This window comes from Cuculus canorus, chromosome 4, assembly GCF_017976375.1.
Source record: "Cuculus canorus isolate bCucCan1 chromosome 4, bCucCan1.pri, whole genome shotgun sequence".
NCBI lineage: Eukaryota > Metazoa > Chordata > Aves > Cuculiformes > Cuculidae > Cuculus > Cuculus canorus.
Genome location: NC_071404.1, coordinates 46,757,463 through 46,780,531, shown reverse-complemented (window position 1 = coordinate 46,780,531; position 23,069 = coordinate 46,757,463). Strand labels below are relative to the sequence as shown.

Below are 23,069 nucleotides of genomic sequence, written 5' to 3'. Positions count from 1 at the left end.
AAATAGTACCTTGTCTGCAAAAACCACCAGCTGGAAGACAAAGCTAAGTCTATGTTGCTTTACTTCAGTATTGTCTGTGAATCTGAAAAGATTCACAAGCATCTTTTTAACAACCTTCTCTGCATAGCTGAAAAAATACAAGAAATCATATTTCTTTTTGTTTCCTTTGGTGTAATAGCCTAGTGAAATCTGAATTGATCTGTGATTTTTAATTTTTTAAAAGCAAGCAAATAGATTTACTAAGAGAATACATATTTGTATTAATGTTTGTACAAATGTTAAACAGACTGTGAGCTTTGATTCTCATATTCATTGAATATGAATTTGCTAATTGCCACCTTAAATATTTGACGAGTTTGAGGTGGGTCAATTATGCAGCTCTGTAGTAGAAGAAAATGTTGCTGGTTTGTGTGTCAGTAGCACAGCTTTCTGTAGAGGTTCTTTGCTTCTGATTTAAACATCTGGAGAGACAAAGAGCATTTGTGGGGTCCTTTGTTGTTGGTGAAAGTTGGAGCAGGGAAGAATTGCATTCCAAAGAAATACTCCGAATCATGGAAAAATCAGGTTGGATCATTAAGTGTTAAACTTTATCCCCTTTACGAATGGAAGTGCTTTCATTTAATCTGTGGTGGCTGCCCTGGAAATGGATGTTACGTAATATTTACTCTCCCCTTCGGAGTTAAAGCCTTTTTCCGATTTGCAAGTAATATTTGCATATGTATTTGTTCACTGCATTGACATGCCAGATGCACAGTGGTAGCTGTCTCCGCCTGCTAATCCTGTAATAACATTCTGGTGACCAAATTCAATGGCCCTGCGCGGAGCCTCGAAACAGCTGATTGCTGAGTAGGGAGGAAAAAAAATAACCCGGCGAATCTCGTTGCAGCTCTCTGCTGCATCCCTATCCCACAATCCTTTGCACCATTTGCTGCAGTCTTTCTACACAGGCTGAGTGAGAAAAAGATGTGCTAAATAAAGATTGATTGGTTTGAATCCTGGAGGGGTCTCCCACTTGTAAATGACCTGGGGGAAAAAAAATTCATGACGACTTCACTGGGCCTCCTCTTATTCTTCCATTTTTCTTTCCACCTGTTCTCTGCGTGGAATGGAGCATCATTCCTCAGAGCACAAAATCCGTTGTGCATCTAAAAATGACTATGCTGTGATAGGGATTCTTAAACAGTTTTATGCGTGAGGCTTGAGATATTGACAGATGATGGTTTGTTCGTTTGGATTACTGCGGAACTGCAGCTCCGTCCCTGCAAGGATTTTATCCTCAGCACGGCACTGATTAAGCTATTTTTCTACAAAGATGGGTAGGTTTAAAATGCTCAGGTTTGCTCTCTGTTATTCCTGGTGGCTGCTGCTGCATCGCTCCTTCTGTGTTGGACCCTGATCGTTCATTATGCTTCTGCATGCTGTAAGAATGAAGAGGGTTGCTGTGTTTTAAACAAGGCACCAAGCTGATTGCAGGAGTGGGAGAGAAAGGAATGCAAATTTAGCTTATCAAGCCTTTTACATAAGTGGGCTGTGTGGCGGTTATGATATTAATTTGCTTGGTATGTTTTGTATCTGCTGATTTGGGGGCTGCTGCTAGAAATGGGCTTGAACTTGTTCTTTATTCCTAAAGACTGTGGATAGGAGATGTATCTGTTATAAGGAGTTTTAAACCCTAGCTCCCTCAACCCCTGAAGCAACATTATTGAGGTTCCCCACCCTTTCTTATGGCTCCTAAGGCCTAACTCTTCCTTTGGAAACGTTGCCCATGGAAACCTATTCATTCATAATACATGAATAGACCCTCTGGGTTGTGAATACCATTGATAAGAGGAGGATGAACAAGCTGTGAGCGATTTGTTCTCTTCAGGCTGTACTTTTAGGCTAGTTGCAGCTCTGCCTGGGTGGAGTTCAACGATAGCAGTGTATCAGCATCAGAGAATTCTGCTCTTTTAGGAGTAAATCCCGGGAACTGAAAAGACAGTTATGTTTTCCCGATGTCTTTTTCTTGGCCAAGCCATGGAAACTAATAGAGAATTTGATAACTACTGAGCAATTTCAGAGCCCATTTAAAGATACCTGTAGAAAGGGGGGCACTTTCCTATTAACATGGCTCTATTTAGCTGAAACAACTCTTCTGGAACTGGTATTTGCTATACCCTAACAATGTGTTTTTCCTTTTCTAATACTACGGGGAGTTCTTTTCATAAGGGTGGGGCTGCACCCTGGCTTTAGTTCCTGAAGGCGTGCGTGCATACGCAGCAGGGCAAGGCTTTCCACTAGCTTAGAGAGCCATTGTTTTCTCCTTTCTTTGCTGAATAGTATATTTTGAAAGAAAAATCAATAGCCTTATCTCCAAGCAGAAGGAAAAAGAACAGTGTTACTTTTGGGCTGGCTGGAAGGATAATAATTCCTGACCCTCAAAGGGATGACAAAGGCTGTACATTTCAGAACCTTTTTCTGCACTTGATTTAGCAAACCTTAACTGGGTTTCCAGTGTATGTTCCTTATAGATAAATGGGTGGGGTTTTATGTCGTTTGGTACAATGTTTAGCAAACCTTTGGCTTTGCATGTTTAAATTATGAAGTGTAAATATATGAGGAAATGATTCTCAGCCTTATTTTCAAAGTTCATGCTTCAGCTGCTCTTTATTAGATTGTGAGAGATAGTGTATGTCCACACAGAACTCTGGCAGTTTCTGAGGTCAGAAGTTACTACTACAAAAAAGAATGTTTTTCTTGTAAAAAATAGTGTTAATTTGCAAAATCTCCTACTGATGATGATGCGCCTGAAACGCATGTTGCTGTTTGGAGGAACTGCTGCAAGCACTGCTGTAAATCAAAATAAATACTATCTTTGGCAAAATTCAAAAGCATCACCTAAAATCTCCAACTTTTCCTCAAATAGTCTTTGAGTTTACAGTTGCTTTCATTGAGTCAACGGGCAATCTTCCTTCTCATAGCTAAGTCACATTCATCAAAATTGCATCAGAGGTGGAGTTGGATCTGGGAGGCTGCAGAATCTTGGAATTTCATACTCAAAAAACTTTTTTAAATGAACCACTTGTCTAAGAAATTTTCCCAGGTAATGACCAAAGCTTGAAATGTACTGAGTAAATTCTGTTTTCAGGTGCATGTTTTAAACCTGCTTTGTATGAGCATGGAACATAAATGACAGTCATGGCCTGCTGTATTCCAGACAAAGTATTGAATATTAAAAGCACTTATTTCTGAATTGTTAATGGTTTCTTTCACTAACAAAGCTTAAAGCCTGAACATTTGAAAATTAAAACGGCTGACAGGAGCTTTGTGTATGAAATGCTACAAATAATCTGATTTTGCAATGACAATGGGGGAATGTAAAAGACTAAGATGAAGATCAGATGAAATCAATACAAAATTTTTCAGGCAATAATAGTTTTACTTGTATAAACTCTATTGTCTAGTGCAGCTGTACTTGATGGAGGGAAGATGGAAACATCTAATTGCTAGAGAACTTCTATGACATGACAGACAACATTCACTGGAGACCTATTCTTCATATCTTAAATACAGGGTTTTTTTAATAGTCTGTACTTAGTCTATAACAAAAAAAAAAAATGCTGTTCATAATGTATTGGCCTCCAGTTTGGAAACTGTGTTTTTGATAAGAAGTCTTCCTGCTTCTGATTATCTTCTGTGGTTTTGGGGGGGTCTCCGCCCTTAAATTTTGAGTCGAGAGAGTGGGAGGCAAACACAGCTGCATTGATGGTGAGCTGAATTTTCTTTTGTAACATATACTGAAGTTCTGCATGTTACGCTATCAAATGCATGAATGCATTAATGCATATTTGATAGGCTACTTTTCCTACACTCATTTGTGAAAGCTGGATATTTCTGTGTACTTCTTGCAATGCCATTTTAACTCAAGCTTTTAAAAAATAATATGAGTTCCTAACTTATCTCCTAAGGTTTTTGTGTATGATTGATGACATTTAAATAGTTTGTGTTTATGTAATGTTCACATTTTTTCTTCTTATGAGGGAAGAAATTATAAAAGTGAAACAAATTATCAGTTTGGGAATTGTGCACTTTCGGCCAGCAAACAAATATTGTATTTTACAAATATTATAGCAATTTTAACCTTGCAGATGTCCCTTTCTTGGAAAAAAAGGAAACAAAAGGTCCCACTCTAAGTGTTGTGCATCAAATTACATGTCATTTACTGCTATTGGGTATTTTAATTGTGAATAACTTCATGCTGTTGTGCTTGCTACCACAAAGGTGATTCCCCAGGAACCTGTTATCAGGGAAGTCAGTACAGCATGTTCCATAGTCGCTGTCATTATCCGAGAAATAGCCACTTACTGAATGTAGTAAGTAAACCATACCTGTATGGCTAAATACACAGTTCAGGAAGAAGAGTGCGAGTTTGATTCTCCTAGATTAGTGTGCTGTGTGTGCAGTGCAGGAAGAAGATCTGATGCAATGCTGCTGATAAAATACTATGGGTCATGCAAATCATCAGGGAATCGAGTGACCTTTAAATGAACATGATCAGCACAGAGGCAGAGGGCTTGTTATTTTTGTCTTGGAAAGCCTGAACTGCCCTCAAACCAAATATCAAATTGTCTGAAAGAGATGACTTAAAAACTAGGGTAGGAAATGTTTAGGGAAGAAGTTATTACCTCAGGAGTGTTCCTGCACTGAAGGAACCTGGCTCGCCTCACTGCTCACATGGAAGAGGAGTTCCTGTTCTGGTGTGGGTGCGGAAGGACTGGCGGAAAGTGCTGTGACAGAGATGCTGCTCTTGACTCTCCAGGGACTGAAGCTCTGTCTCCCAGTGCTCCAGCCACTAGGAACGCAGATGGAGTGGAATTTTTGCTGGGCCACCCTGCCAGGGCATCTGCTTGTCAGGTTTTTCTAAATTATTTTAGCAGACTTGCTTCCTTCCTTTTCCTTCCCTGTCTTCTCTTCCCACATATTAATTCAGTTGGCTATAATCTGTACCTCCAGCTGAAAAGAAACTGTTTTTCTCTCCCTGCGACTTGTTCTAGCTCAGGAGGTGTTCCAAGCCTGCCGGTGTTCCTTTAACCTCCATTTTTAATTCTGTCAGTCAGGAGGCTTTTTTCTTACCCTTTTATTTCATGCTTTATATGCCAGGATTATGAAAAATCTTCAGTCCTAGAAACATGATTCGTGCTACTCGTTCTGCCTAGAATGCCATTTTTCTTGCGTATATTATTTGGATGTGCTTCATGTATCCTTTACCCTGCCTTTGCTGATTCTCAGCAGCTATCAGTTGCCTCTTCTTTGCTCAGTTCGTTTTATGTTGAGGATCTTCACTTCACCTACCTCATTGCTGTTGCTGATGCAGAATTTGACCACTCGCTTCCCAGGGGCTGGCAGGTTCTGGAGGTTCCTTTTTGGGAGCTTTCTGGATTCCAAACCTACCATATCTCTGGCAATACTGACACTGATAAGGGAAAAAATCGTTAGGTGAATAATTTTCAAACTCTGTCTGTGATACAGCCATTTGACTCACTGGTGCAGGTCCCATTAAAGCATTTTGCCAGCTATAGTGTATATATAAGAAATTCTGTTTGTTGGCACTGGATGAACCTACCGGCACAGGAACATTTTTCTTGTAGGATTTGTTTAAAACCAGACAACCCTCTAGCTCTTTCAGTCCACAGGCAACATGCTTTTCCAGGATGCCTGCTCAGACAGAAGCGTTCGTACACTTGGTTCACTGTTTCCCAGGCTTTCATCAGAGATAAACCATTTTAGAAGTTTAATTCTTTACTCGCTGCTCTGGTTTTATATGGAAATATAAATGAGGAATAAATAGATGAAACATGAGTGTAATAGTTGTTGATTTTGTTATTTTGTTGAATTTAAAAGCCATTTTTCTTCTTTTCTTCTTCTCCCCACCCCAACCCAGCACTGCGCAGCGTAGAAGGGAACAGGACCCATATGTCAGTGGTCTAGGATGGCCAGTGAAGGCTCCAACATCCCAAGTCCTGTGGTCCGTCAGATTGACAAGCAGTTTCTGATTTGCAGCATATGCCTGGACCGCTACAAGAACCCCAAAGTACTTCCCTGCCTGCACACTTTCTGTGAGAAGTAAGTCCTTTCCTCATGCTGGTATTTAGGTATTTATGTTATGCAACAAGCACGGAACAATGCATCCTTTAGTGGACAGGGACTTTTTACTTGTAAAGGTCATATTAAGGCATGATAAAGTCTGGGAAGGCTGGAGAGGCAGACATGTAGAAAAACACTTATTTGTGGCAGGCAGGAAGAAGAGACAACAGTGGAATATTTGGAATACATTTCCTTTATGCAAGAGTAAATAAAAAATAAATTAAATGAAAATAATGAATATAGTTACAACAGTGTGAAAGGTGATGGCAGTCAGAATTTGGACCTCAAATTTATACTGATTAGCCTATAATTAGAAACAATTAGAACCTTTCTTTGTTGATTTACTAAGCAGAGAAATAATCTTCCTGTCTTTTAATGTCCCACAGTTAGACATATATACATTATTAATAACCTGTGATTAAATGTCTTCATTATTCTGCAGCTTAGTTGGCTGAAGTGGAAAAACTCTCTGAAAAGAGATGTGATAAAACAGCAACCTGCCTTCTACTGTATTCAGCTGAATGAATTGAATGCGCATAGTCATACTTTAATGTTATATTATTTATCAGATGGTGGAGGAAATAAAGCATCTGCAAAAAAGTTAACTGAAGAATTATTGGTTACAGTTCTTTATCTGATGATGAGATGCAACTCTTTGGATTATATATTGAATGGCAGTAGAATTTTAATAAACGATATTTTGTGTGAATATTTAGTTCAGGAGATTTCCAACTATTAATTAGAATTGAGATATGCATATCTAATTTTGCAGGGAGTGCAAGAAAAATTGTGGAGCTTTAAATGCGTCAGATGAACTAGTAATTTGTATAAGAACAGGAAACTTTACTGAATTCAGCACTGAAATACTCACTGAAGTCAGTGAAGTCAAGATTTTCACTACCATGTATTAAGTTTCTCGACTTCAGTTCATGTGTAAATCCTAAGGTCAGCTTCTGGTTTTCACTGTAATCTTCTTATGCTGATCTGGTTACGGAGAGAAGCTGGAAGAACTCTACCGGTACACCAGTGATGTGCAAAGCCTGAGCTCTCCTTTCACAGAGCCCTGAGGGAGGTCAGGAGGAGAGCGGCCAGAGTAGGATCAAGAGTGGTGCAAGCAAAGCCCTTGGAAGCGGATAAGAGCTGTGTAGCTGTGCGAGGTCACGCTTTCTTGGCTGGCGTCTCACAAGGAATTTGGTGTAGCGTTGCTCCCCTTAAGAACTGCGTGCTGCAGAAGTTCCTATACTTATGGTCTAAACTGAGTTGCCAGTCGCAGTTGGATGTTGCATGCCTAGCAGCTGTTAACTGGATTTTCAAGGCCACAAGTGGCACTAACAATCACCTAGGCTACTCTGCTGCATATTGTTGATCACAGAACTTTTGTGTCAAGTTTATATTCTATGAAATGTAGTTGTTCTGAAAAAAAAATAAATGCACACAATCACCTCCCTAAGGCTCACATAAATCAAACACAAACAAAAATCTCCTCCAAAACTCCCTTTAACATAAACTGTGATAACCTAGGATTTGTTACTCTATGTAGTAAAGGAGCTCTTGTTGATTCTGGCTGACCACCAAATAACTTTCCTGATTGAAATAAATGGAAAAAATTCCATTGGTTTCATTGAGACCAGGTTTTAGCTCTGAAACACTAAACCCACAAATAGAATCTCCTTTATTAAATTTTCTTAGAAAGATGAGGGTCATCCACCAGTTAGTCAGTTAAAGACACAGATTCAAATATTTAATGTAGTAACTTCATGTCTGTTGAACTTTATTTAATAGTTTATCATTTTTACTATCCTGTGAGCAGGATGCAGCAGATGTCTGGAAACATGGTTCCACTCTGCATAAATATCTCAATGAAAGGCACATAACCCTTATAATGATGTCAGCTTAGTGAACTTTTTTTCACGTGGCAGAAGGAAAAAAAGTTTAAAGGAAAGAAATTTTCATAACCACTTCTACTTCTGATGCCTGGTCATGTACCTTTCTTTTTCTAAGTAGGTGTAGCACTATTTCAAACCAGTTGTTAAAGTGAAGGGATTTTTTTTTCCCCTCTTTGATGATACTTTGCCTCTCTCTCCCCTTCTACCTCTCTTCCCCATAGGTGCTTACAGAACTACATTCCAGCCCATAGCTTAACCCTTTCTTGCCCCGTGTGCCGCCAGACATCCATTCTGCCAGAGAAAGGGGTTTCTGCACTTCAAAACAACTTCTTTATCACCAACCTGATGGATGTCCTGCAACGAACGCCGGAAAACAGTATTGAAGAGTCCTCCATCTTGGAGACTGTCACCGCTGTTGTGGCGGGCAAACCGCTCTCCTGCCCTAATCATGATGGACATGTAAGTGAGATGACTCCTGTGATATGTACAGGTACTGATATAGGCTGACTGGTCTGGTTTGTTATGGACGTTTTGTTCTAAAATTATAGTGGAGGAATTGGAATCGCGTTAGATTTTTAATTGCATAGTATGTAAAAAATGGACAAGTGATTCTTAGAATTAACTCAAATGCTCTTAGTGCAGCATTTTAAAGTAGTTGGGATATTATTTCATTTTTTCCTCTCCTTTACTGACCTGCTGGAATTAGGTGGGCTTGTAGAACTGATTTGCTGTACACTTTGATTAATGAATAACTCTTTTAATGTTTTTAATGTGTACAATAACTACATGTGTGTAGTGGTTACTGATTAATACATTTCTAGTTTTTCTTTGCATTTTATTTACTCTCCTTAAAATGAATCATAGTTTCCTTTCTGATACAGCAATTGTGATAGGAGCTATTTGATTGTGAAATTCAGAAAAAAAGTCAAAATGACGATGTTACTCCTTTTGCATTCCACGTTGTCAGCTGATGATTCTTTGGCTGTCCTTAGATAAAACTGGTTTTCTTGCAATTCAAAATGTGTCACTTAGTACCTCTCTGAGAACTTCTTTATAGGGATAAGTGGATTTGTAAGTCCTTTAAACCAAACCCACTTACCTTGTCTTGAAACATAGTATGCCTTTTAGAAGGTGAGTAGCATGTGATGGGAATATCTTCTTGCTTCAGTAAGCGTATCTGGGGAGGTTAGGGACAGGCTGAGCGACTCCGGTTTAAAGCTCTGTGGAGCTAGGAAATTGAAAGCTAAAGTGCACACATTAGTCCTTGTGATGGGAGGAGCTGAGATAAGCTCTGGGGTGAGCTGCTTGAGGCTGGTCGGATGGGTCTGGCTGATGCACAGGGTATGCAGGGCAAGGTGCTTGGCACCTTAGGTATGACTAAGGAAATGGGCTTTTGCTGTCTTCACGGGTACACAGCGCGAGGCCACTTAGTGGCAGGTTCCTGGCCCGTAGCAGCTTTGCTGAGGGCTTTACAGAATGAGAAACAATTGAGGTGGCAGCTGGAGGAGAATGCCTATGCAGAACCAGCAGTCATTCTGCATTGAATCCGCTCTCCATTAATTTTTGTGTTGTTTTGGGCAGGGTCAGACCCACTGTATTTTTACTGTCAAGGGAAAGATTTGCATCAAATATATTTCATATAAATATTACCAAATTTTCTTTGTATTATCTTGGAAATAAGTTTCTGTTTAAACAAGTTGTTTTTTTTTTTTTAATTCAGTCTTTCCAGCCATGCTGGGTTTGAACATCTTTGATCAAAAGCAGATGGAAACTGATGTGCAGATATTTCTCATTTCCTTGCCTGTCTGCTTGTATCTTAGCCTTCCTCAGGTTGTGTAGGTTAGATACTTTCCCTTCCAGTTGGTCTCTTATTCCCACCATTCATATTTTCCATACGTGTGTGTATCCTATTCCATTTGTGCACACCCTCTCATCCTCTGTTGTGGCATCTTTTTTGTGAGTGTTCTTATGAAAAATGAAATTTATCTTGTAATACATTAATAGGAGAGATGGCTTCCTGTGCTTGAACTATAAACAAATACGTCCTTGTGTTTATCCAGTAGAGAGCACAGATCTGTGTTCTTGTTAAATTGGGCTAATAGAGCACACGCTGTGGAACTTTTGAAGCGAACAGAAGATTCTTATCTTCTGCCTACACATTAAAATAAGATTGTCTTTATTCTAACCCGCGGCTCGCATTGCATATACATGTCCTGGTTTGGAAACATTGATCTGCAGTCACTTAGGGGCAGATATAACAGCCAGCACAGGGAAAGCTGTGAAATTCTAGGTCCATTACTTCATAATATGTAATGAGTGGTGCAGCCTCATTGCAGTCACTCATCCTGAAAAGTCTATGCTTGGGTTTTATTTGAATTTGAAGTGAAAGCCAGCCTGAAGTCTAGGATCCATGCTTTTACCGGTGCAGTATGTTTTCTGCCTATAGAGTGTAGCAAGAGAGCATACCCAATATTAAATTAAAGTCTTGTAACAAGAGAGCATGCCTTATCTCTGACTAGCTTTTTCTCAAAAGATCACAGAATAGCTTGGCAATATGACAAGTATAAGATCTTGTCTAGAAAAACATTTCCTGAGCTTGTGCAGGTGCTAGTTACTGCCTGTATGCTTCTCTTAGGAAAAATAAAAGGGCACCTATCCTTGATATTCTGATGAAATGACATCATAACATACCTTTTAAACTTTGTTTTTTCTAGTCAGCTTTGTACTTTGCACCGTGTCACTTACGCATGTATCCCATTAAAGTGAAGTCTATTTTTTTCTTTCCTCTGCAATGTTCTATGTGTCATTGAGGCTAAATAAAAAATTCAGAACATCAAGTTAGGCTCTTAATGAACATTAGAACTAATGAATTGAGCTCACTGCTGGTGAAATTTTGTTCTGCCTCACGAGGAACACTGAATACAGTTAGGAAGCAATAGTGTGACTGATGCAATCATATCTGACTGAATTGGAAAGTCATACAAGGGATGTGGGTGGTTCACTTCTACGTGACCATGTTGGGTTAAGTCATCACAGTCTTCCAAAATTCTTAAAAATTTGCTTTCAGGTTTTCTACATGAGTAAGGTAAAACCTATGACTAGGGAGAACAAACCCCCACATCCTAGTTTTTACCAGATATCTGGGAAGTGTCCTGAGGTAATCCAAACTGACATTCTTCCAAAAGCCAGCGCATACAAAGTAAAGGTACACATTAGCCCTAGGACAGAGGAATTCAGTGTGTGTGTGAGATGAGGAAGAATGCTGGCAAAGAGCAGACACATCCCTTTTCTCTGTGCTGCTTTTTCATTTGAACAAATAGAAAGCAGAGAATAAATAATGTGATTATTCAAGTGCGATTTTTAGGGAAAGGGGGCTTGTAATTGGTGAGAGCCTTTTTTTCCTCAAGACCTGTACTTTGAAGGACTGGGATTAGTGTGCTTTGGCTTTGGGAAATCTAATTCAGAAGTACCTGCATCCTTGATTATGCAAATTGAAAAGTAGTGAAGATACGCATGGGTGTCTAATTAGAGCATCATGCTGAAATACGCTGGTCTGGTTTAAATTGTGAGTTAGTGGATGGGATTTCAGAACCAGTGGGTATTAATTAATGTTTCATTACAACTGATGGGAATGTGCTCATTTACGTCAGTGGAATTACAGCCGAAGCCAGTGTTGGATGCCATAGTATATCCTGCCCAAGAGCTTTCTTCAATTTGGAGAGGAGGGGTTCAGGCAAACATTTATTTTTGAGATGTTCCATAAAGCAAACCTGTGACTGTGAAAAGCTTTCTGGGGATGTCACAAAATATGATGCCCATATGAGGCACGAAGGGGACAGGGGAAAAGCCAGTAATGTATATCTGTCTGTAGCTAGAAATTAATCTTATCTAAGAAATGCTAGACAAAATCTTAGGAAATTGGTTGATCTAGGCACTTGTACTGAATTGTACAATTGTACAATACTGAATTGTATTAATATTAGATTTTATTTCTCCTTCAACTATGACACAATCCAAAGATTTTATTGGGAAATGAAAGCTGCTTTGCTCAAAATATTTTGAATTTGACTGACACAAAGCTGACGTTTTCTATGCAGACGTACACATTAGGTCTTTGTGGTCTGCTTGCTATTACTGTTCTAGCTTGTGTGAATCTCTGTTGCTTGAATAAAGTGGAAGAATGTTAATTAGGCTAAACTTTAATATGTTGAAGAGATGCTTTCTTTTTAACTCTCGCTGCAAATATAATGAAGTTTTTTATAAGGTGTTCAATAGGAAACAGAAATATTAAATTATACTAATAATTGCATCCAAAGATAAAAGTATTGTTTAAGTAAAGGGCTTGTTAGATTATCTTGAACCTAAGCATTAAATTATGAAGAGATGGAAAGATGAACTTCTGACACTCATTCAAAAGGAATGAAATTTTGTGACCGTATAAAAAGACAGAAGAGTTTCCTAATAAAATATCATTCCTTTTGGTTGTTTCTTATTGCAAATTTTTGAAGCCTCTGAAAAGAAATTCAATCCTAAACACTTTTAAATTTATTTCTTCTATGCACTGTAAGCCTGCATCACGTCTTAGTGCCTACCAAAGTGTAACTGTCAGGCCCCAGAGGATCCACTACTGTGAGACTGCTAAACTCACAGTGACTAGAGTAGCGTTGATGGGAGCTGTCATTGTTTAGAAGGTCTAATTTTAATCCTTGTGGATATATTTGATCTTATGCAGTTTATTTGGAGCAGCTTTTAAGTTTTCTCTAAAGTGGCTTACACAAATGACCAACAAATGACTAAACCCTCATCGCGTGTGAATCCCATATCTTGTGAATGGAGATAAGAGGGAAGAATGGGAATAAGGTGGAAAGAAGATTATGCAAGGAAAATCCTTATTAATGCTAATAGCCACATGTAAATCACAGTTCTTACTCCCCCCTCCTAATTCTCAAGATGTCTTGGTACAGCAGCTGCTTTGCACAGTGCTGTTACAGGTCCCTCTGCTCATCTGAAAACCGACCGTTCTACACAACCATCTTGTTGTCAACCAACATTTCCAGCACAACCATCTTTGTGCTAGAGTGCCAGAACCATCAGCTGAGTTATTCAAGATTCTGATGCTGTGTTCGGATGCAAGACAGCTTTAGGTTAGGAACATCCTTAGGTATGATTAATAAGCCTAAAATGCTTTGTGCTCAAGGACCTCCTAGCTGTAAGAGCAGGTCTCATGCTGAATTTGCATATATGTGCATTACATTGACTAACATATGATTTTAGACACAGCAATTTTCTGTTCCTTTGTCTTCATGACTATATTCAGAATTTATGGTATTTATTATATGTAAAGATATTTTTTATCTCCAGACAGCATATTACTGGGTATATAACAGGTTGAAACAGTCTCCTCCTCTTTCAAGTGTAGCTCAGCACTCTTATTATAATCTCAGATATGAGGTTCTGATGGTTTTAAGGGATTGGTAATAGGATATGGAGATTTTTCCCAGCAGCACGTTGCTTCATTTAGGCTGCTTTTGTCTAGCAAATAAACATGCTGTTTGGTGAGCTCCATCAAGTTTAGGTTTCATGGGTGGCCCTGTTATGAAAAAGAGCCTATGTTTACACTTCCTTTGGCAGACCCTCTGGGGAGTCGAACAATCAGTTTAGTGAGGGGAGTTGAATGCCCTGTTTCTTTGAGTTGTTAGATGCAGTGGAGAGAGACACCAAAACTTACTGTTACACTGTATAAAGGTGATGTTAGGATCAGCCTTGAAGTCCAGCATTCTGTTTCCCAGGCTGCTGTTCTGACACTTTCTGATAGAATAAAATGCATTTAAACCAGCATTTTGATATGAAATATATAAGAATGGCAACCATCTTCTAGGCAGTAAGTTGGTACCTAAGAAGGGAAAAACTTTGTCTCGCAGCTTGGATAATAACATGAGCTCAAGACCCAGTAAGATGAGCTTTGAGGGATGTTACTGCTGTCATGTTTGAATTTAGAGTTGTGCACTTTCCCAGGTAATGGAGTTTTACTGCCAGTCCTGTGAGACAGCCATGTGCCGGGAGTGTACAGAAGGAGAACACGCAGAGCATCCCACAGTACCACTGAAGGATGTGGTGGAGCAACACAAAGCTTCCCTCCAAGTCCAGCTGGATGCTGTCAACAAAAGGTATGGAGACTCCACTGATTATTTTCCATTTCAAGTTCTACCAATGGCTACCTGTGTTATCAACGTAGATGTTTTGATGCGCTGGTGCCATGGACCTTTAGAGGGATAGTGAGGCTAACATAAGGAAAAAAGTCCATTGAGTGTGATGCACTGAGGGATTAGAGAAAAGAGGAAAAGATTCCTATGTCTTTCACAAAACAGAGTCCATTAGAAATGCAAATGTGCTCCAAAGAAGGGGCATGAACTGTTAGGCAGAGAAGTACTAGCCAGTCATGAGTTTAATGATAGATAAATAATACTGGATGCTTAAAAGACTGGAACAAACACTACAGTGGCAGAAAGGCTTAAAAAAAAAAAAGAGGAAAATTAGAGTAGGTATAGCTATATCTTTCAACAGATACATTTGCATAAAGGACAGAGGATTCATGGCTTCCTTATCGGAAATGCCTAAAATCTAATGGATTTCTGCATGGGAGGGCCCTGGCTTAGCCTTATTTTATGAGACCAAAACTACTATGTGGTTATAAAAGGCATGAACTTACTTCTGGGAAATAACTGAGCTTAAAGATAGCCTGCTGATGAGATTGTTTCTTCAAAAGATATCAGGGCAAGGGCCAATGTTTAATGACTTTTCAAACAGCAATCTTTGTAATTTAATCCCTCCCTCAGGCTTCCAGAGATCGACTCAGCACTTCATTTTATATCTGAAATCATACACCAGTTAACCAACCAAAAGGCTAGCATTGTAGATGACATTCATTCCACTTTTGATGAACTCCAGAAGACTTTAAATGTGCGAAAGAGTGTGCTGCTTATGGAACTGGAAGTGAATTATGGCCTTAAACACAAAGTAAGATGCATGTTTTGTTTCAATGAAAAGCTATTAATTTAATCAGCCAGTTTTTTCAAGTCATGCCGGACGCCACTTTGACAAATTGTGTCTGAGATGCACAGGAGAACTTTACTTTCCTGAAATTACGTGCTGCAGAGGTTTGCATGTGGGTGCCTAGCCTTATAAATGGAATCCGGACCCTGTAAGCGCGGGTAGCCCTTTGTGCATGGTATGTGAGGATCTAAAATGGCCAATACATTAAACAGGCATCTGCTTAAAGCCATCATGCTGATGTGCACATGACAATACGGGAACACCAAAGGAAAGCCTAAAATTCTTGGGCTACAATCCTATGGACCACTCTGTGAAGACTTAGGCCAAACAATTTCTCGTGAAGAATTGTGCAAGGCTTACTGTTTTGCTTTAAAGCACTTTTTTTCCCTTGCAAATGCATAGTAACATATTTTAATTTAGTTGTCCCTGGTTGGAACACATAAAGATTGGAGGGACATCTAATTTTCTCAGGGGAATGCAAGGAGCAATAAATTCTGGAGCTCTATTTACTCTTCTATTTCCTCCTATCTGGACCACTGAATCTTGCTTTTTCCCCCTGTAATGTAGACCAATCTTCCAAGGAAGGAAAGGGAAATCTGCACTTTTAAAAAGATAAGCCTGTAGCCTGGTGGGTAGGGAGTTTGTTTAGCATTAGTAAGTCCAAATTGGGCAAATGAAACAACTTAGTTCTTGTCCTCCTGGCCGTGAGTTTGTTTTATATAAAAGAAAGATCTCTTCCCTCCAAGTACTCTTTAAAAGAAAGTAGAATCTACAGCTGGAGTTTCAAGAGTGCCTGGTAATACCGGCATATTTGGGCATTCTCTGTGATTACTGAGCATCTCCAGATGTCTCAAGCAGAGGAATGTGGCATTCCTGGATCTGGAACATGCTTGATCATTAGGAAGGCGTTGAACTGCTGGGCCTATGAAAAGGGAAGAATTCAGACATGCACAAGATGTCTACTTTCAGAAACACTGGAAACACAGGACTTTTGGGACAGAACTCAGTCATCTTCAAAGCTAAGCATCAGCTAAGGAGCCTTTAGCATAAAAATATTTGGTCTTAGACCCCAGGTTCATCTAAAACTATTGTAGATGTAACAGAAAACTATTTTCTTAGCAAGCAGATATTACTCAGTGTGTGCAAAGTTCACACAAAATGGGTTATGTTGTTAACTTACTGTGATTTAAAGGGATTTAAAATAGTTTAAAAATTATTTGGGACATTAGAGAACGAAATTTTCACAAAGCTGCATAAGCGATAAAAGAGGCATCTCACCTGTTTGTATAAAAGAACAATTGGAATCAGATTTTACTTTTGAATGAATAGTAGTCCTGCAAAATAATTCAAACCCAAATAGTCCATCATTCTGATAATGTAGTTTGCAAAACCAAAAAAAATGAAAAAGCTACACTTTACTAAGAAAGTTGGCAATTCAGTTTCAGTGGAAAAGAAGCCTCATGTAAAATACACTAAAAGCATTTTTAATAATAGTTATGGTAGGATTTAATATTTTCCATCTTTGTAATGAAAGAAAATTATATTGAGAAAATAATGATTTTAAAATGTAGCTGCAAATTTTCTTCCTCCTCAGTTTCTGATTTGTTATCCGAAGCACATATTTTTCTGTCATCCTGGGGCTTTATTAGCTACGCTATATGTTTTAACTACTTATGTAATTGAATAAAGACAAGACAGATTAGAAATGCCTTGTATTGAATCCTGAGAGGTTTATAGATGCCTACAAACCCAGAAAATACAAAATTGCAGTGTAGTCTTGAAATTTGTTCATTCTGTTTTTCTTGCAAAAGATTTTGTGTTATCACTTCCCTGTATCGTTAACTCATCAGCCTGGGTTTTCTCTGGTAAGTGAAAAGCAGACAGCTTTGTAAAATTCAGAAGAAAAATGCCCTTAGAATGCAGTGTTATTACGTGGTGTGTCTCAGTAAGGGCAAAGTATCTCATAGCAATAAATACACACAGTCTTTAAGTTTACTTTAAAATCAATTGAAATATTTCGAAAATATTTACTTTGCAGTGACGGTCAACAAAATAACTTCTCTGATCCGCAGTAATGCCTATGCCTGCATTCTTCTCTGTAGGAAAAACATATCACATGTGTGACTGGGTACTTTGGTTTGGAGATTTCATCAGTGGAGAGGGAGGTGGGTAGCTGGAATGTCTGGGCTTTCCTGACTGTCATGAATTTCTCTGCTAGGTTGTTATAATTCAGGGATCCTTCTTCCAAGTCATTGCAAAACTGGTTTTAAAAAAAAAATTAGCCTTGTTCCCAGCCCACATCTCACAATTATGAGGTCAATACTGTTTTAAGGATTTTAGACTGAGGGCCAGAAACTGAGCCTATAATGAAAGCTTTTTCTCAATCTTAAATATCAAGTAGCTACTTGCTGCCCACCAAAACTTCAGGCTACTCAGCCCAACTCTTCCCAGAATCCACAAACCATACTTTATGTTTTGATTTCCTCACTGCTGAAACTTGGGCATCAACTTATGCACTTCTGCTAGGGAGACTTTTCCTTTCTTCACTTATTTAGATGAGGAATTGCACTTTTCCTCAGGATGGATGAACAGATCTTGAGAGCGCCTTCTTGTCTGACTCCCTAGAGGAGTGACACAACATTTCCCTTGGCTCTGAAGAAATAGTTTCAGGATGTTTCTTGCTGCCTGCCTCCCTTATTAATGTGTGTGCTGACTCCAAAATATCTCCATCTGAGTGCGCACCATTCAATTCCTAGTAAATATCTCATTAACTGTGACTGCTGAGAGTTCGATGAAGCAGGATGCAAACTTTTACATTTTTTTTAAAAAAAAAAAAAAGGAAAAAAAAAAAAAAAGACAAGACAAATAGGTGGGGCAATAATTCAATCCAGTGTGATGGTGGATCTGTGGAGCTTTGAAGACCCAAACCAAGGTGTGTTTATTTTGTGTTGCAGCATGATATTCTAAGAACATGTAGGGGATCAGTGTGGTACTTTTTCTAAAATGAAATTTTAGAATAAACTCTAAAATAAGGTACTATAGATTTGGTTTCTATAAAGGTTCTGACATACAAAGCATGCTACATTTTGCAGGACAGTTCTTATGCCATGAAGCTAATCTGGTGTTTGGTAATGCACACAGGTCCTCCAGACACAGCTGGATACCTTACTTGAAGGACAAGAAAGCATTAAAAGTTGCAGCAATTTTACAGCCCAAGCCCTCAACCATGGGACTGAAACCGAAGTTCTGCTGGTGAAGAAGCAAATGAGCGACAAGCTGAATGAACTGGCCGAGCGGGACTTCCCGTTGCAGCCCCGTGAAAATGATCAGTTGGACTTCATAGTTGAAACAGAAGGCCTGAAAAAGTCTATTCACAATCTGGGTACTATTTTAACCACCAATGCCGTTGCCTCTGAAACAGTTGCCACAGGTGAGGGGCTGAGGCAGACAGTGATCGGACAGCCCATGTCTGTTACCATCACGACTAAGGACAAAGATGGGGAGCTCTGTAAATCTGGGAATGCTTATCTCACTGCTGAACTGAGCACGCCTGATGGGAGTGTAGCAGATGGAGAAATACTTGACAATAAAAATGGCACTTACGAGTTTTTGTATACTGTTCAGAAAGAAGGGGACTTCACTTTGTCACTGAGACTTTATGATCAACATATCAAAGGCAGCCCGTTCAAACTTAAAGTGGTCAGATCAGCAGATGTGTCTCCTACCACTGAAGGGGTTAAGAGGCGTGTTAAATCTCCTGGCAGTGGTCATGTGAAGCAGAAAGCTGTGAAAAGACCTGCAAGCATGTACAGCACTGGCAAAAGAAAAGAAAATCCAATTGAAGATGATTTGATCTTCAGAGTAGGTAGGTGACTTGTCTACTACCTACTGACGCACTTAATTATAGTTCAGGGAAACAGGATGAAAAAAAATCTAGAAGTTAGATTATTTTAAGGTTAAAACTGTAAGGAAAGCAATGTGCTAATACCTATTGACTTTTATTTCTATGTAAATTTTAAAAGCACATACTTGGGAAATTCTGTTTGCAGGAAATATTTAATTGGAATTTGGGTTGAGAAATGCATGCATTTGATTTGGGATAAAATGTTTTACTACATCTTCTGTCCTGTACTGGGCATCATAAAATGAAAACAAGAAGATTGATGCTTCAGATTAGATTAAATTACTACTTAAAGTTGCATGGCGAGAAGGGAAGTAGGAGGACTACTTCCCTAAAACTGTTGCCTTCAAGATGAATCTAATTAATTAACCTAGAGCTATACATACTAAATTCTGTGGTCATATATAGTTATTTCATTATGTCAGCATAGGACAAAATTACAGTTTCCTTTATTTGCTTCCCCCCCAAATATCTAAATATGTTTTGTTCTTTATATAGTGTAATGCTTGGTAAAAATGTAACATCTTGGGGTGATTTACTGTGATTTTCTTTCAGGTCTTTTGATGTACTCTGTTTTTAAGCTATTTAATAATACAATTTTTAAAGTCTGTTTTTATTGTATATATATAAGGTCTGCTTATATAGTTAGAAAATACTTTTCACTTTGCATAAGTAGAGAAAAAAGGAAATTAATTCTTCATATATACAAGTCAGGATTTCAGCAGTATGACAACCAATCGGCAAGGTGGCTTTCCCCTTTGTAGAAGAGAATGGATGGTGGTTAATCCTGTAGGATTTTAAAGTAATTCGATCGAAAATTCACCTGGACACTATCTGTCAGTTGGCTAGCCCTGCCCATCTGATTGCTCATCTGTAAATATTTCTAATAGATTCCTTGCTGTGATAAAGAGTACATGCAATACCGTAATGATTTTGTATCAGAAAATATATTCAGCGGGCGTGCTTTGCTTCCTGAATAGGACAGTACAATGTAAGCTTTGGATGGAGCTATTCATAAAATGACCAACCTTTCCCACTGCATTTTCTTATAGGATAAATGACCCCATAAATATAACAACTAAAAACATTTTTTACAGAGGCAATGACATCCAGTTTTACTGTTGCTATGCTTAAGTTTTATGGTGACTGCTGAGTCAAGAGTTAGAAATATGATGCAGAACAATTCATCCTGAAGTCAAGCCAGCCCTACTCAGCAGTACCTGTGCTTTATTGTCCTAAGCTGGTAGGTGACATTTGTTAAATTAGTACTCAGACATGGCCCTTTCTCTAGCAGGCAGGTGCTCTTGTTTGAAAAGCTATTGCAGAACCCCTACTAGCAATATGATGACGTGAAAAGCCCTTGTACAGAGCAGAGTGATCAGCCTCAAGTTCCTGCTAGAATAGAAGGGGACCTATGGCTCTTCCCAAATGCAGTTTCACCGCTGGTATTAGTAAGTGTGCCAGAGAGTGTGTATAATTGTAGTCTAGATCTTTTGGGGGGCTTTATTTTGAGACAGGGCTAAACAAAACCATCAAGAATAATGTCTGAAAACCCTCTGAAAGGAAAACATCTCTCTAATCTCTTGTGCAATGGTTGTGACATGTTTTATGCTAGACAGGGAAAGGGCTGGATGGACAGGTTCAGACAGAAACAGTCTGTGGGTCTGTAACAGGTAGGTGCAGGATACAAAAGTATTCTGTACAAGTACACTGTGCCTGTGAGTAACAGGGAAGCTCTGTTATGCATTGTGGCTGTCACCTTCACTGAGTGCTAAGCCCTCTTTTTCGCATATATTGAACATTAATTTGTCCCAGTGTGGAAACAGTAGATCTAAATAACTTTTTTTTAAAAAAAAAAAAAGAGAGAGAGAGATGTTGTGAAATTATTTTAAAATTCAGTAGTCTTATTATGGAGCTTTTGGTGTGGATTAAAGTAAATTCAGCTTGCAATTTCTGCTGCTGTGTCTTTCTTCTCGTAAGCAGATTCTAGCTTGACTACTAAATAGCAGTATGGGTCTGGTTTGGGTTTTGGCGGTGTTGTTGATGTCTGCTTAATTTTTTTTTGGTTTTAACTGTTCTCTCCAATGCACCATAAAATCTATACATCTTAAACGTTTCCCAAAAAGTGCAGTGCCATTTCTCTCTATTGTGATGCAATCATGACCACATGCTTTATTTTGGAGTTCTGCCTCCTTCCCTTCCTCACCACTCTATCCCCAAAGACTGAAGAGAAATAGAACAAGATCTATGCATGTCTTGGAGCTTTTGCTTGGTGAAACCTGTAAGAAGTGCCAATATTTGAGATATATGGTTTGCTATTTTATTGAAAAACTCAGCTGAGAGTAATATTTCGTCCTATTATGTGTTCAGTTCTCAGCCACTCATTTCACAGAATGACCCTACATAGAGACGTCCCTCGAGGCTTCTGTGGGCTTATGTATGAATCATCTGAAAGGTCTCTTAAGCCATTGTAGCTGCAGTGCTCTAGCTTTTTACATTCTTCCAAAATATCTTAAATCAGTGAAGACAGGTAAAACTCCTGAAATTTTCACAGGGATTGCCTTCATGGATTTGAGAGTTCATTTAGTTCCAGGTTCAGCTCACTTTTTGAAAAGTTTAGGTGTGTCTCATTTGTTGATGAGGTAATGTAAAATAAAGTGCATCAGTTTCCCAACACAGCTGTGTATCTCTGTTTTGAACCTATTGTTGATTTCCTCTGACAGCCATGGCCAAATTTTCATTTTAAATTGGGCAAGATAAGTCTTGCATTTGGGCTGCCAGAAGCTCATGCAGCTGCGTTGAAAAACCACATTGTGATGTTCCTATGGGCATACAGAGTATGCTATTATGTATATACTGATATATGGGCTCTCACGCACAAGTAAATTGATCAGCTTCTAGCAGAAGATTGTTCTCATGCTAGTATTAAGAGAGAGAACATTATTACATTAGTACAGTTAAGTGCTTTTGTTTGTTCAGGGGGAATTGTGCATTGTATCTTCTCCCAATTCCATGTTATTCATGGCTTTTTAAATGGAATGTGGTTCTATTCAGACATTTTATGGTCAACCTATTGAGTGCACATTCATACATTCATGTAATTCATTATTTACAAGAACAGATCATTTCTTGCTTCCTCCTCGTCTCTCTCAATAACTTATATCCTAAACCTTTTCTTAGTTTTTTTTTTAAAACAGATGTGATCTCTTAAGAGTGTATCCATGCAGTATCTGTATGGCATGTTTTTAACGTATACAAATGAAAATAAGAATTTACTTATGATATCTGGAAAATAATTGTCGCATTTTGCTACCTCTACAGTTAGTAGGAAGCACTGAAGTGAGAGGGAAGGCTCTTTTCCATTACCCTGCTTTTCTGCTTTAGACCCATGCTAAGAATGGAGGTGAGGAATGGTCTCAGCGTCAGTTACTTCCACCTTTCCTGGTAAATCTCTCCTATGCCCTCTAAAAGAGAGTTGAGAGCTATGGGTGGCATCAGTTAGCTGTTCTCTCCAGGATGCCATCTTGTGCTTGAGCTTAGCTGTGCTGTGCCATATGTCTTGGTAATTTTTTTCTCTTCTGGCACTTTTCCTGACTGGGTTTCGTGACACTGTTTAGCAGTAGTATTGCTATTTTCCACTTTAACTGCTTTTTCTCTTAATTTATTTATACTCGGGATTGGCATCGGATACAACCAGATGGAGAGTTGGCTCTTTGCTAGAAAGTTCAATTTTCCCTTTCCTCACACTGTCTTTACTTGTCTCTTCAGTCATGTAACTGAGCATCTAAGTTTAGCTGCTACATTTAATGTGTGTAATTCACTTTGATTTTATAAAAAAAAAAAAAGGTGCTTTTTAACAGTACCTTCTGTCAGCCTCTTTACTGGGTGTGGATGTCATCTTCTGGTCTGTTATCAATGCTGAAAGCAAATGGGAGCCTTATTGCGAGTTTACTCTACATAAACTCTTGAACAAGGCCTGTGTAACAATAGCTTTAGTGCAGTTTTAAAGCAGGCTTAGGTGGAGCAAAGGGATTCCTGATCAGGTATTTCTTCTTTAATTTTCTCTGAAGGCCTCTGCCTGAAACTCTGTATTGGATTGTCCTGCC

General features: G+C 38.8%; 1 protein-coding gene across 11 annotated transcripts in view; it reads left to right on the top strand.

The window, feature by feature from the left end:
- The window catches only part of TRIM2 (tripartite motif containing 2), a 113,417-nt gene that overhangs the window by 67,794 nt on the left and 22,554 nt on the right, over nt 1-23,069 (top strand). For 10 of the 11 annotated variants that reach the window (XM_054065324.1, XM_054065320.1, XM_054065325.1 and 7 more), the window contains 5 exons: nt 5,921-6,102; nt 8,231-8,468; nt 14,025-14,176; nt 14,846-15,026; nt 18,204-18,927. In XM_054065324.1, coding sequence (XP_053921299.1) covers nt 5,969-6,102; nt 8,231-8,468; nt 14,025-14,176; nt 14,846-15,026; nt 18,204-18,927 — 1,429 coding nt within the window. In that variant the 5' untranslated portion in view covers nt 5,921-5,968. Of the gene's footprint in view, nt 1-934; nt 1,317-5,920; nt 6,103-8,230; nt 8,469-14,024; nt 14,177-14,845; nt 15,027-18,203; nt 18,928-23,069 lie in introns of those variants that run through there. The other variant, XM_054065319.1, reaches the window with a different exon arrangement.